Below are 15,607 nucleotides of genomic sequence, written 5' to 3' on the forward strand. Positions count from 1 at the left end.
TAGCTGTGGGTTTGTCATATATAACAAATATATATAGCTGTGGGTTTTGAGGTGTATTCCTTCTACACCCAGTTTGTGTAAGTTTTCATCATGAAAAGATGTTGAATTTTAACAAATGCTTTTTTTTGCATCTATGAACGTGATCATAAGGTTTTTGTTCTTGATTATTGATTCACTTTCATGTCTGTGCATTTGAGGAGATAGCTACGTCTTACAGCTTTATGTAGTTGTTCTTTGGTGGTCTTAGGGCTTCACTTCTTAGTGTCAAAACTTAAATATGGCTTGTTATTGCTTCTGGTTCTGGGGGAGACTTATAGTGAGCACCAGAATTAAAACACTGCACTAGAACTAATTTGTTGCCCTGGCATTGTTTTCTAGTTAGGGGAAGATTTACAGAGAACACTGGAACTTAAACATTGCTCTAGAAAGAAATCACTGTCCAGTCATTGTTTCCCAGTCTGAGAAAGACATAAGCAAGCACTGCAACTTAATCCTGATCATTTAGTTGTTTGCAGGCCAGCGGAAGGCTCCATGTGAGTGCCTGGCCTTTGTGAAAAACCTGGCTAGGAATTTGGGCCTTCCCACAGATTGTGCCCCCTGTGGTGCTATGATGCCAGCCAATCTCTTCAGTGGGGTATCTTCACTGTTTGGAGCACTGAGTAGACACCATGATTCATGTGCCAGTCACTGCAGTCAACACCTCAATTCACCCCAGGTGGTCCGGTCCTCCTGGCACTCCCAATAGTTCCTGTGGGAAGGGACCAGAACGGGGCTTCCCATGAAAACTCCCAGATTAGTGGTGGGATCGGATGCTCACCTCCAACTCTCTCCTCTCACCTCAGCAAACATGGGTGTAAGGAAATGTTCCTGGAAATAAGCCAGTTTCGGCTGCTTTTTCTTGTGGCCCAATAACAAGAAGCAGACAAACTAGAAAAGAAGGGAATTTATTGTTGTTACGGGTACAGGGAGAAGGCTGGAGATAATTCCATCAGACCAACTCAAAGTGTTGCAATTTTCTTGTATAGATTGGGGTTATGTGCCTACATGCAGTATAGCATTTGTCTAAGTCTATTGATAACTAATTCTGTTTCAACTAGAAGGTCAGAGGCAAAAAAAAAAAAAAAATGCTTGGTAAGTCTGATTAAGCTGTGAGCACCCCAGTGCCTTCAAGGCCTGCCTACTGTGGTACCAGAGTGATTATTTCTATCGTACCTCCTTTACAGCTTGGTCTGGAGAGCTGCCCTAGACTCTCCAATAAATCTATTCAAACAGCTGCCTCTGTTACCTTGACTCGTCTCAGGACCCGAGATGGGTCCTGGCACTAGGAATGTAAGGCTGTCCCTATTATTTTGACTTGCTCCAGGTTAGGGAGAAGCTCATGCGAGGCTCCTGCTGACCATATGTTTCATTTCCTTGATGTCTGGCCACCGATTTCCCTAGGTTTAACAATTTGCTCAATGTTAAGGCAGCTCTGTGGAAATTTGTCTATGTAAGTGGAGTGCTATGCAGGCCTGTCTGTGTGACTGTCATGCAGGCCTGTCTGTGTGATTGTCAGGGAGAATTGGCCTGCCATAGAAATGCCATGGAAGAGGAAGGGTTGGGGAAGGCTTGGCCGCTCGGGGAAGGGTTGGCACAGTCTAAAATGGCTATTTCTCTTACTGGTGGTGGTTTGTTTTGATTCTGTGGACCAAGGGGATTTTGCCACTTCTCCCCCAAGTTCTGTTGTATTCAGGGATTCAGGGTGGTATTTTTGTCTTTGAGTAGTTTCTAGTTATATTTTTTGGTAGGGAGTGATGCCAGAGAATCTTCTACTCTACCACTTTGCTAACTTTCTTGCTCTCTCTTGTTTTTCAAAGCCATGTCTAAAGTATTTTAGTTCTCTAAAAGTATAGGGAGCCTCAGGTGTTGCTTGAGGCTATACCAGACTGGAACCTATTAGTTTCTCTTCACAGACATAAGGACCCAGAGGAAGGAAGGAAGAGACTAGAGTGACTGGCTCACATTGAATACAATCTGAATAAAGACTGGCAGTGAGCATAATATGAACTATATTATGCAGCCCTCTTAAAGTGATATTTTCTACCTTGTCATATGTTATAGATTGGCATTTAGCTTTTATTGCTGTAGAAGACTGAAAAAGAAAGGGAGAACTTCTTTGTTTCTATAACACAAGAAGTTGTCATATCTTTGGGCCTTGATGGTTCAAGTGGAAGTTAATAGCATTAGCATTAAATTCTTAGATACCTGAAAGACAGAGGAAAACCTCTGCTCAACATTTAGGCCATTTATAACAGAAAGAGAAACTTTGATAATGCCAATCAACACTCACATATAAGGTACTGAACTTTTTGTACCAGGACAATTTCAGATTCCTGGGTTTCTCTGATTCTGTAAGAAAGGTGGAAGACACCTAGAATAATAACTGAGCTACATTTTGCTGCCACCTTCAATAGTTGGGGTTTCGGTACAGATATGTTGGATTTAGAGAAGGAATTAACACTTTATTTACACCTGAGTTTGAGAAGCTCATTCACACTGCACATGTTTAGAAAGTATTTTTAAACTGTTTGTGGTCTTTGAATCTTATATTTGGTGTCTTTAGAGATTCTTATATTGTTTTTTGTTTATGGTGAAATTTTCTATGCACTCATGTATATGGTGTGCGATTCAGTTTATATGTGTGTAATCCAGTATTTCAGTAATTTTCTTTGTGAATGTGCTCTTGTCTTTCTTGTCTTTTTTATTTTAAATAAGAACATCTTTTAGTTACTCAAAAACTATGAATAATGTCAGGCTTCTGAGCCCAAGCCGAGCCATCGCATCCCTTGTGACTTGCGCTTATACGCCCAGATGGCCTGAAGTAACTGAAGAATCACAAAAGAAGTGCAAATGCCCTGCCCCGCCTTAACTGATGACATTCCACCACAAAAGAAGCGAAAATGGCCTGTCCTTGCCTTAAGCAATGATATTATCTTGTGAAAGTCCGTTTCCTGGCTCAATCTGGCTCAAAAATCTCCCCCACTGAGCACCTTGTAAACCCCACTTCTGCCCGCCAGAGAACAACCCCCCTTTGACTGTAATTTTCCTTTACCTACCCAAATCCTGTAAAACAGCCCCACCCTTATCTCCCTTCGCTGACTCTCTTTTCCAACTCAGCCTGCCTACACCCAGGTGATTAAAAAGTTTTTTTAATCAAAACCTGTTTGGTGGTCTCTTCACACGGACGCGCATGACAGATACCATTCTCAGTTCAATCATGAGTGTAAAGGTTTGAGATATAAATATTGCCTCAAAATGTTTGTGAAAATTTAAAGCTAGTTAAAACCTATATTTTTTCTACTGGATTTAACTAAGAGACACCCTGGGATTTATTCACAAAGGTTAGTCTAATTCTAAGGATTAAAGTTTTATAATCTGTCTTTTCTCAACCACTTAAACTAAGGCATAGATTTCCTGATGCTGATGAAAATTGAGTTTACTGATATAAACATGTGGGAGTTTGGAAAAATAGCACTTAATATTTAAGAACATGCCCAATCCAGATCTTAAAACTTCACTTCTTCAATGACATTTTGTTATTTTTTTGAATTTGTAAAATTGTCTATTTTAAAGATTAGAATAAAAAATTGACCAGAAATATATCATTCAGAAATTACAACTTATTTTCTATTTTATTTTTTTCTTTTCTTTCCCATGTAATCTATATTTCTGTTAATTGGGAACGTGCTATAGATGGAGTGTTTTGATTTTCTCCCAGCTAAACAGCAAAGCACGTTTATTATTTTCAGATTTGGTCTCTATTCCCTTTTTGTGTAATAGGGAACAGCCCTTCTGTCAACAATTGGAGTTCTGTTGGGTTTTAATTGTGCAGTTTTGCCTTTACTTCTGAAAGAAGACATGTGTTTCAGGTAGCCAATCAGAGTGCCCCACATCCCTGGATTTATTCATGTGGCAGAAGCACGGCCAATCAGAAAAGTTATTTTCCATGTTGGGTGAAGGTGGGAGAAAATGGCATTTCCTACTGTGACCCTAAATATAAGGCCACAAAGGGACAGTGTCTCTCCATGTAATGACTGCGTCATTACATGGAGAGACCCTACGTGAGAATAAAGTGAATGTACAAAGGAGAGTAGAGTGGGAGAGAGTAGAAACAAGAGTCTAGTCAAGAATTTGATTTCTGTCTCCTGCCCTACCTCTTGGACTTCCAACTTCTGTGAGTCAATACAATGCCCCTTGCATTTAAGGTAATTTATTTGGAATTTTTCTCACTGTCAACCAGGGAGTCCTACTACTATAATATTATATCACAAAATATTTAATATCTCTAAAATTTTTAATTCTTTTATTTTTTCTGTTCTCTTTGTTTCTCAGATGATCTAAAATTTTATTGATTAATAAATTTGTAAATTCTGAAAAACAGCCCATTCTAAGAATATACAATTCTATGAACATAAAATACTGTCTCAATAAATATTAGCTCTTATAATACTAATTATTGTTGCAATGTTTATTGTCATTTCTATAAACACATCAGACTCATTTTAACCTTTCCTTTTCCCACCTTTTTGGATATTTATATTTTAAAATTTCAGTTTTTTCCCCTTTTAAGTAAAATTTGCTGTTTGTCTTTCAATATAAATTATTGCAACTTAAAATTCTAGCTATTGAAATGCTAGAGGAAAGTATCAGCTATTCTTTTTATTGTATTTCTCAAATTTTCCAAAAAATTATAACCATTTCTTTCTGACAGAAACATCTTATCACACTTTCATCAGCAATGAGTTTGTAAGTTATTATAATTATTGTCAATTTAAAAGATTTAATTTAGTTTTTCCTTTTGTGATTAAGGCTATATAATTATTATATGATCATGATTTATTGATGCTTCATTATATAAGGTGTTCAAAAAATATTTTAAAAAATTAATTTAATTTAAATCAGTTTTAAATTTAAATTTTAATCTTAAATTTAAAAATTTAAAATACCACTTAATAATCCTTCTGAAATACATTGGTTCACCTACAAGCCCATTACTTATACCAATCTTTTCTTTTTACTGTAAACTTCTTATGTGTGTGGTTAAATACAGAGTTCTGAGCTGGGGCTCAGAACTTGCATTTTAGGAAGAGAAACTAGATAGACAACCTTTCCAAGGCCTTTCTCAGTCTGCAAATCTAAGTTGCAATAAACCTTCCAAGCAAGTTTAAAAACAGGGAGGAAAAGCAGGGACTTAAACAGGTATTTGTGTGCCCATGTTCATAGCAACATGATTCACAATAGCCCAAAGGAGGAAGCCACTCATCCCATTCTTCTTCCAGAACATTTGCTGAAAAGGCTGAACATTTTCCCTACTGTTTTCTGATGTTTTCTTTTTCACAAGTTCATTTTAATGCATATTAAGAAATTCCTTCTTCAACTTCAGTGAGCTAAGAATCACCTTTAAATTTGTTTAAAATGCAAATTTCTGGATTCATCCACAGAAATTTCAATTAGTGAGAACCCAGGAAAAACCAAGACGCCTACATTCCACAGGTAGGCCAGGAGTTTCTGCTGTGTGAGATTACCAGGCAAAAACTTCAGAAACACTGAGTGGTCTTGTTTCAACACTATTTATTCTGTGTTCTCCCTCCCTCCCTCACTGCTACCCTGTCTCTCTCTCTCTGTCTCTCTCTTCTGTCTCTCTTTCTCCCATTTACTGTTAATCCTCATTTCTACCACCTGTCCCAGGCACCCTATAATCTACTTTCTGTTTGTCTCTGTGGTGAACATTTGAATAAGAAGAGGAATGAGTGTAGATTGCTTTATGAGATATCAAAATGTTTCATAAAATGATAATAAGTACAGGTACAGTGGAGTGCACCTGTAGTCCAAGCTACTTGGTAGGCTGTGGGAGGATACCTTGAACCCAGGAGTTCTGAGTCAACCGAGGCAACATTGTGAGACTGTGACTCTTAAAAACAACCAGTAAAATTATAATAAGTAAAACAGCATATTATGGCATATCAAAACAGAAAAAAGTGTTCAGAAACAGAATTATGAAATATAGAAAGTAGCTTTTAAAATTAGAGATGAGAGAATAGTTTTTTTCCCAAATAATTGATGCTGAGATTATGTATAAACCATGTGAAAAAAGACCACACTACGTTCTTACTATGCATTAAAATAAATTCCATATGGTTGAAAGATTTCTAAAAATCTGTAAGAGTGACAGAATGGAGTACAAAAAAAATACACATACTTTGAGATGAGAAAGGATTTTGAGAAGAATGAAACCACAATTGGATTCATAAATCAAGAATTAAGAAGTTTGCAGATTTAAAAAACAAGAGAGTGTTCTGGACAGGCCCTATGCATGTTCTCCGGAAGTAGAAAGGGCAGGGCCACAGCTGCCTGAATTCTGCTCTTCACACGTGTACGGTCCATGTTTTCTCCAGATCAAGATGTTGCAGAGGCTCCACGTTCTCATGAGAATATGTTCTGAGCTCTCTGACCTGTCACCATGGGATCACTCTTCTGAAGAGACTTCCTGGAGGACACTGATGAGAGTGTGAAAGCAGGGATGGGAGGAAAAGCAGGGAGGGGAGGACAGTGTGGCACATGGCCACCCCAGAGTGCCCATTCTCACGTCACTATTTTACGCAGCTTTTTCTTTTCTTTTACATTCTTTGCACTCCTATGCTCAACTTTCTTTTTTTTTTTTTTTTTTTTTTTTTTTTTTTTTTTTTTTTTGAGGCGGATCTTGCTCTGTCGCCCGGACTGGAGTGCAGTAGCCGGATCTCAGCTCACTGCAAGCTCCGCCTCCCGGGTTTACGCCATTCTCCTGCCTCAGCCTCCCGAGTAGCTGAGACTACAGGCGCCCGCCACCTCGCCCAGCTAGTTTTTGTATTTTTAGTAGAGACGGGGTTTCACCGTGTTAGCCAGGATGGTCTCGATCTCCTGACCTCGTGATCCGCCCGTCTCGGCCTCCCAAAGTGCTGGGATTACAGGCTTGAGCCACCGCACCCGGCCTTCAACTTTCATATTGTCTCCATTTTCTGATTCCATCATTCTCTAACCTTTCTACACACATACGAACAAACTCAGTATCCAGCCTAGAACAGGAGGTTGTCCATCTCCATCACTGATAGATCAAGGTCTCCAGGGAACGACTGTTAGAGAATCACTCAGGTTGCCACCAAGTAGGACTTCTTTTACAAAGAGCTTGGTAAGGTAAGAAAACTCAGGAGATTGTTGCTGCAATAAAACAGTTAGTTATTCATGGAGTGTGGACCGATTTGTCAAAGCATTCTAGGGGCTCAAATTCAGTTTTAGGATTGGCCATTTCAGTAGTCACCGTGTTTGACAGCCTAGAGAGGGAGATACAGTCTAGCCTTAGGAAGGAAAACCAGACTGACAGAGGCCATATAATAGCAGCTAAGAACAGATGTGTGGAAATTAGACAAAAATAGGCTTGAACCAGGAGTCTGCCAGATCTAATGTAAGATTTTCAGCAACTTCCCTTCACAGAGAGATATTAATAACTTTACCTTCTTTTTGCAACTTTCATTGTTATAACAACAACAATACTAAAAATAATATATTTATTATAGGGTTGTTTGGATGATGGTGATAATGTACTTAAAGTGCTTAGTCTAGTGCTTGGCACTTAACTCCTCATTATGCTAGCTATTAGTGTGTATCATTGTTTTTAGTTTAGGGTGACTTCAAGAATGTATTTATCCCAGCTGCTCAAAACTTGAACCTTCCTTGATCCCTTTCCCAAAGGCATCTATGGTCAGAAAAGAGCAAGAGGAAAAAGAAAGACACAGTTAAAGAATTTTTTCTTATCAAAGTGGAATGTTTGAAAGGGGAGGGTGGCTCTTTTCAGAGCAAGTTCTCAACTCCTGGAAAGGGAAAAGATGCATTTGTTTCAGAGGGAAGGAGCATGTGAGCCTCCTCTCTGCCTCCCTCGCTTTCTCCCCACTGCTGTCTTGATTTCCTTTCTCCTTCCCTCTCTCCTTAATCTCTCTCTCTCTCTTTTTTTTTTTTTTTTGAGGCGAAGTCTTGCTTTGTCGCCCAGGCTGAAGTGCAGTGGCACCATCTTGGCTCACCACAAGCTCTGCCTCCCGGGTTCACACCATTTTCCTGCCTCAGCCTCCTGAGTAGCTGGGACTACAGGCGCCCGCCACCTCGCCCGGCTAATTTTTTGTATTTTTAGTAGAGACGGGATTTCACCATGTTGGCCAGGATGGTCTCGATCTCCTGACCTCGTGATCCGACCGCCTTGGCCTCCCAAAGTGCTGGGTTTACAGGCGTGAGCCACCGCGCCTGGCCTTTAATCTCTCTCTTGCTCCATTTCTTCCTTGTTTCCTTTTCTTCCTCCTTACTTTTATTTCTCTCCCTCTCATTCTCCTTCCTTTCACCTTTTCTTCTCTTACCACAGCTCTAGGCTGAACTGTAGGCCTAGTTAGGTCATTTCTGTGAATAATTTAGAAGTATTCAGATCGATTATGAGTTGGCGATTTAAAAATGATCCAAAATCTTAGAGCCCAGAACAGCAATATGTGGCATAAATGTGCCCCTCACAGGAAATGTGAAGCAAGCACATTATCACAATAGAACGTATCTCCTTATCTCTTTTAGTGTCTACGGGAAAAATGATGAGAACTCTGATCAGCACACACCCACTGCTCCTGCTTCTATTGCTGCAGCAGCTGTTGCAGCCAGTGCAGTTTCAAGAGGTGGATACAGATTTTGATTCCCCAGAAGATGAAATGGAAGAATTTAAAGAGTATTTGGAAGAATTTTACAGGACAGGGCCCACCAAACCACCTACCAAAGAAAAAGTCAAAAAACGTGTCATTATTGAACCTGGAATGCCATTATATGATAGGGACTACTGTAATGCAGAAATTATGAGAAAAAATGTCTACTACAAATTCCGTTGTGTGACAGAACATTACTTCCTCCTTATGCAATATGACGAGCTGCAAAAAATCTGTTACAACAGATTTGTGCCATGTAAGAATGGAATTAGGAAATGCAACAGGAGCAAGGGTCTTGTAGAAGGAGTGTATTGTAATTTAACAGAAGCGTTTGAAGTACCATGGTGTAGATATCAATCATTTTATAGGAAGGGCTATGTCCTTATCACCTGTGCATGGCAAAATGAAATACACAAACTTATTCCTCATACTATAAATGATCTCGTGGAGCCACCTGAACACAGAAGTTTCCTCAATGAGGATGGTGTCTTTGTCATACCGCCCTAGCAGAGTGTTCTCTGAGAGCTTAGGGTGGGAGGAATAATCCTCTCCATACTGATCCTTACAGATCAAAGTTGAGAATGGTAATTTTGTTTCCATTCACTTTAATCACCCACCTTCCTTTCTTCCTTTCCCAACACCTCACAAAAGCACCATAGCCTCGGTTCACAGACAGTGCTCTGAGATGTGGTCTCATGCAGGTCCCATAAGTTAGCATGCCTTGAATGTGTTATGGATACAGATGCCTGCAGTGGAAGGATGACTGGCACCAAGAGGAAAAGGAAACGGTTGCCCGAAATGTGCTCCGAAGACACATCCATGTGATTCTCTAGTTCAGCAGAAAGAATAAAAAGTGCTTCAATCTAGTGCAGTGGCTCTGGTATGGTGATGTGGGGTTTCTCAGTTTGGAACTTTCTTCCTTGTGACACAAAAATCCCTTTCAGACATTTATGTAATACATCTTTCTAGGGCTACGTGTGTGGCGATTTCACTTGTCTTATTCTTTCTTACAGGGCAATACGTAGATTCAGATGTGGGCAGCTCAGGATAAAGCCTTTCTGTATTTAGGAAAGCAAACTCCCCAAAGGACATTTCTGTCGTCCAATGTTAGTGTGAATTCCCACATCTTTACTTTAATTTAGCTTAGATGTTTGTGTTTACAAAATTACAGTTTCTCACTTTTACAAATAGTCACAATTATCTACAATTATTTTCCTCACTTTCTAGTAGATGTGGCTGCCTCTGAGAATACATCACCTCAGAGAGCGGCTGGAGGATCAGTCTGATGAAAGAAAAGGAGAAAATTATCTCCTTTTCTTCAACTTTCTTTCTTTTTTTTTCTTTTTTTGAGATGGGGTTTCGCTCTTGTTGCCCAGGCTAGAGTGCAATGGCGCTATCTTGGCGCACTGCAACCTCTGCCTCCCAGGTTCAAGCGATTCTCCTGCCTCAGCCTCCCTAGTAGCTGGGATTACAGGCATGTGCCACCACGCCTGGTTAACTTTGTATTTTTAGTAGAAACAGGGTTTCTCCATGTTAGTCAGGCTGGTCTCGAACTCCCGACTTCAGGTGATACGCCCACCTCGGCCTCCCAAAGTACTGGGATTACAGGCACGAGCCACCGCACCTGGCCTTCTTCAAACTTCTTAACATCTTGTTACTATTACTGCTTAAAACTTTCTGAAACAGGGATAAATAGTAGTAATGGGGGATGGTAGGGAGGTGCCCATTGCTCTTTGCACGCTTTACCCAAGTCCAGTCTGTTAGTCTCCTCCCATCCCTTACCCTGTCTTTACGCTCAGAGCTGAGCTCCTAATTTACCAATAAGTTGATGTAAGTAAGGGCCTAGAACTAAGGACTGCTAGACCCCATTTTAGTGTCTAAGGGAGGAACACAGGAATTCAAGCTTCTAGGCACTAGTGATGGTTGATTTTATGTGTCAACTTGATTGGGTTAGGGGATGCTCACATAAACATTTTTTTCTGAGTTTAAGTGTGAGAGTGTTTCTGGAAAAGGTTAGCATTTAATCCATAGACTGAATAAAGATCTCTCTCACCCATGCAGGTGGGCATCGTCCTATCTGTTAAGGGCCTAAATGGAACAAAAAGGCAGAGCAAGGGCAAATGGACTCTCTCTGCTTGAACTGAGACATCCACCTTCTCCTGCTCTTGGACATCAGTGTTTCTGGTTTTGGGCCTTTATATTCAGACTAGAACTTACGACATTGGCTCTCCAGATTCTCGAAACTTTGGGTTTGGACTGGAACTCCATCACCAGCTTCCCAGCTTGCAGATGGCAAATTGTGGGGCTTCTTAGCCTCAATAATTGTGTGGGCCAATTCCACATGATAAATCTCTTTCCATGTATCGATATATGCTCTGTTGGTTCTTTTTCTCTAGAGAACCATGACTAATACAGCACCAGTCTTCATTTGGAGGCACATGGCTTTTCATTGAAATGTCTGAGTGAATAAGGTACCATCCAACTTTTAGAAATCTCCGGCCGGGCGCGGTGGCTCAAGCCTGTAATCCCAGCACTTTGGGAGGCCGAGACGGGTGGATCACGAGGTCAGGAGATCGAGACCATCCTGGCTAACACGGTGAAACCCCGTCTCTACTAAAAAAAAAAAAAAAAAAAAAAAAGTACAAAAAACTAGCCAGACGGGGTGGCGGCGCCTGTAGTCCCAGCTACTCAGGAGGCTGAGGCAGGAGAATGGCGTGAACCCGGGAGGGGGAGCTTGCAGTGAGCTGAGATCTGGCCACTGCACTCCAGCCTGGGTGACAGAGCGAGACTCCGTCTCAAAAAAAAAAAAAAAAAGAAATCTCCATGACACCTTCTAAAACTCAACCTTTTGTACATGAGCTGAAGAAATCCTGCACATGGGCTAGCCTGGCTGTGTTCTACAGACCATCTCTCTGGGTCATGCTCATCTCATTGATCTTGGAGGTTATACAACATAAAATATATTTATAAGAATACAGCCAGGCACAGTGGCTCATGCCTGTAATTCCAGCACTTGGGGAGGCTGAGGCGGGCAGATCACCTGAGGTCAGGAGTTCAAGACCAGCCTGGCCAAAATGGCGAAACCCTGTCTCTACTGAAAATACAAAACTTAGCCACGCATGGTGGCCCATGCCTGTAATCCCAGCTACTCAGGAGGCTGAGACAGGAGAACCACTTGAACCCGGGAGGCAGGGGTTGCAGTAAGCCAAGACTGCGCCACTGCACTCCAGTCTGGGTGACAGAGACAGACTCTGTCTCAAAAAAAAAAAAAGAAAGAGTATGGTATAGTACAATAACTAAGACATGAAAACAATCACGACGAACTTTTCTCTCTCCAGAATAGAAAATCTGATCCAAATGCCTTTTAGAATTAGAATCGTAGAAATAGAATAAGGCTCATTTGCACAGATTTCCCCTGTAGTCTAATATTGCACAAGAAACCAAGATCCAGGCCCGTATCCACCAGATTCCCTATGATAAGTCCAAGCTGTAATTTCAGCTTCACTGATTATAATATTTCAAATAGTTATTGTCCAACATATATTAACACTCTATCCTTAATAATATCGAACTTCATTATTAAAATGAACATCGTACATGACTTTGACTCACATAACAATTTATTATTTATGCTAGCATTCCTTGAGATGATACTCCATTAATTATTTCAATTGTAGTAAAATATACCTGACATAAACTGACCATTTTAATCATGTTAAGTGTGCAGCTCAATAGCATTAGGTATATTCACATTGCCGTGCAACCATCACCATGATCCATCTCCAGAACTTTTTTCATCTTGCAAAACTAAAACTCTGCTCATTTAAATAATAATTCCCCTTTCAACCTTTCCACCAGTTTCTGGCAACCACTATTCTCCTTTCTGTCTCTATGAATTTGACTGCTCCGGATACCTCATATAAGTAGACTCATACAGTATTTGTCTTTTTATGACTTGCTTATTTCACTTGGCCTGATGTCTCCAGGTTTTACTCATGTGTCGTAATTTTCTTCTTTTTAAAGGCTCAATAATATTCCCTTGTATGTGTATAACACATTTTTTTATCCATTCATCCATTGAGGATGCTTGAGTTGTTTTCACCATTTGGCTACTATAAATGTTGCTGCTATGAACATTGACATACAAATATCTGTTTGAGTCCTTGCTTTCCTGTTTTTTTTTTTTTTTTTTTGGTGTATGTATGCATAAGTGGAATTGCTGGATCATATGGTAATTCTATTTTTTTTTTTTTAAGAAACCACTATACTGTTTTCCACAGTGACTGAACCATTTTACATTCCAATCAGCAGTGCACTAGGGTTCCAGTTTCTCGAAACCCTCAATACTTCTTTTATATATATATAATAGCAATTTCTCTTTTTTTTTTTTTTTTTTTGAGACGGAGTCTCGCTCTGTCACCCAGGCTGGAGTGCAGTGGCCGGATCTCAGCTCGCTGCAAGCTCCGTCTCCCGGGTTCACGCCATTCTCCTGCCTCAGCCTCCCGAGTAGCTGGGACTACAGGCGCCCACCACTGCGCCCGGTTAATTTTTGTATTTTTAGTAGAGACGGGGTTTCACCGTGTTAGCCAGGATGGTCTCGATCTCCTGACCTCGTGATCCGCCCGTCTCGGCCTCCCAAAGTGCTGGGATTACAGGCTTGAGCCACCGCGCCCGGCCTATAATAGCAATTTCAATGGATATGAAGTGGTGATGCAATATTAATTTTAAATTATACTTACTCAGTGAAAGAATGTAGGCAAAGCATTCCCAAGAGTAAGAAAAACTATAAACACAGCATTTTGTTTCCTAACCAAAATAAACCCAACTGGTATTCTCTTTGAAAATTTCTAATGTATATGATGTTATTGAATAAGTAAATAGGAGAAAAGTCTAGTCCAATGAATAGACAGCACAGTTGTTCCTATCCCCTTGTGTTAGTGGAAGTTGCGAGACAAAGTAGTAAATGCCATGTTTGCTCATTTCTGCATGCCAGCATAATTTCACAAAGCCCCTCCTCACTCTATGACAACCTGCAGCTCTTTGAGAAGAACGTTTGAAGATACTACAGAATAGAGCACGCGGTCCCCATGCTCCATATCTGTTTACCTAACTCACTGTATTCCTGTGGTCTGTAGAACATAGCCAGGCTAGCCCATGTGCAGAATTTCTTCAGCTCATGTACAAAACGTTGGATTTCAGAAGGTGTCATGGAGATTTCTAAAAGTTGGATGGTACCTTATTCACTCAGACATTTCAATGAAAATGACACTAGTCCTTGTGTTTTCTTACTCATAAAATAAGGCCCGACCGGGTTAGTGATTACACTTCTGTAATCTATAACCAGGTGTACTCTTACATCCAAATCTTGATGTGATTCTGCTTTAATGTAACTTCTGAGCAACTTTGATGTGATTTTGCGTATATTGAATCTTTACCTCCTATAAATTGTGAACTAAAATACTGCGTTGGAGCCGTCTGATAGAACCCTTCTAAAGAGCTGCTCCTGGGCTATAGGCCTCCCAGCCTGCAGACCTCAGTAAGACTTCTGAATAAAACTAACTTTAATTATTTAAAAGTTGGATTTTCTTTTTCTTTAGTTGACAGGATTCTCCAGGGGAACAGAATCAATAGGATAGATATATGCAAGGGAATTTATTAGGGAGAATGGGCTCACATGATTAAAAGTGAAGTCCCACAATAGGCTGACGGGCCATATGCAAGCTAGAGAATGATAGAAGCTGGTAGCAAGCAGGCTGTTAGAGAAGCTTGTCTGAGGCTGAAGACCTCAGAGCTGCCACAGGGTGGGGAGGTTGTGGGGAGCAAGCAGCCAATTGGATGGTGCCTGCCCACATTGAGGGCAGGTCTTCCTCTCTCAGTCTTATCTGCCAGTCTCCTCTGGAAACTGCTCAACTGCCAATCTCCTCTGGAAACACCTCCACAGACATCCCCAGAAACAATGCTTCTCCAGCCATCTAGGCATCCTTCAACCCAATCAAGCTGACACCTAATTTAACCATTCACACCTTTCTATTCTAGCACAATATTCCTAGATGACATTAGGAAAAGAATAAAACCAAAGCTAGTAACTATCCCTGTGCTGCTCCTTGAAAATTGATGACACTAAAGTGAACCCTATTCATTTGCCCTGTAATATTTTGGTACAAAGTTGAATTAATATTCCTGATAAATTCAGAGCCAATAACTTTTATTCATATATATATGTGTGTATATATATGTGTATATATATGTGTGTGTATATATATGTGTGTGTGTATATATATGTATATACATATATATATGTATACACAATACCTCACACTGTATCTTCTTTATGATATAAAATTTTTGAAGTTTTTTTATACACCCTTTGACTGTGCATCATTACCTATTGTGTCACAAGTAAGGAGGTCATATTCTCTGTCCACTGTTTCCTGTTTTTCTGGTCTCACAACAAATAAGGATAAAAAATGAAATCACATATTTTATCCAAATCTTTCTTTTCTTTCTCTCTCTAAGATGGATCTTTCTCACATGTCTCTGACATAAGATCACGACTACTATGGCTACTATAAATGTTGCTGCTATGAACATTGACATACAAATATCTGTTTGAGTCCTTGCTTTCCTGTTTTTTTTTTTTGTGTGTGTGTGTATGTATGCATAAGTGGAATTGCTGGATCATATGGTAATTCTATTTTTTTTTTTTAAAGAAAAGGTTGCTTTAAATAAGCAACCTTGTGAGCTGTCATATTTTTGGAAACACAAGGAAGCAATGGCCCATCCCCTCCTCATCACATTTGATGCATCCGTTGCATCATTTGCTTTGAGTACAAGAAGAAATATTCCACCTAATTTTCCATAGT

General features: G+C 40.1%; 1 protein-coding gene across 7 annotated transcripts in view; it reads left to right on the forward strand.

Annotated features, from left to right (window-relative positions):
* RNASE9 (ribonuclease A family member 9 (inactive)) overlaps positions 1 to 9,610 on the forward strand; it is a 24,887-nt gene extending 15,277 nt beyond the window's left edge. Inside the window, exons 1-5 of one of the 7 annotated variants that reach the window (XM_023186669.1) lie at positions 4,187 to 4,244; positions 4,751 to 4,785; positions 5,481 to 5,532; positions 6,435 to 6,545; positions 8,623 to 9,610. In XM_023186669.1, the coding sequence (XP_023042437.1) occupies position 6,545; positions 8,623 to 9,251 (630 nt within the window). In that variant the 5' untranslated portion in view covers positions 4,187 to 4,244; positions 4,751 to 4,785; positions 5,481 to 5,532; positions 6,435 to 6,544 and the 3' untranslated portion in view covers positions 9,252 to 9,610. Of the gene's footprint in view, positions 1 to 4,186; positions 4,245 to 4,750; positions 4,786 to 5,480; positions 5,533 to 6,434; positions 6,546 to 8,622 lie in introns of those variants that run through there. The other 6 variants (XM_023186672.1, XM_023186670.1, XM_023186673.1 and 3 more) reach the window with 6 other exon arrangements.
* Positions 9,611 to 15,607: the final 5,997 nt, after the last annotated feature.

The sequence above is a fragment of the Piliocolobus tephrosceles genome, chromosome 6 (genome assembly GCF_002776525.5).
Source record: "Piliocolobus tephrosceles isolate RC106 chromosome 6, ASM277652v3, whole genome shotgun sequence".
Classification (NCBI taxonomy): domain Eukaryota; kingdom Metazoa; phylum Chordata; class Mammalia; order Primates; family Cercopithecidae; genus Piliocolobus; species Piliocolobus tephrosceles.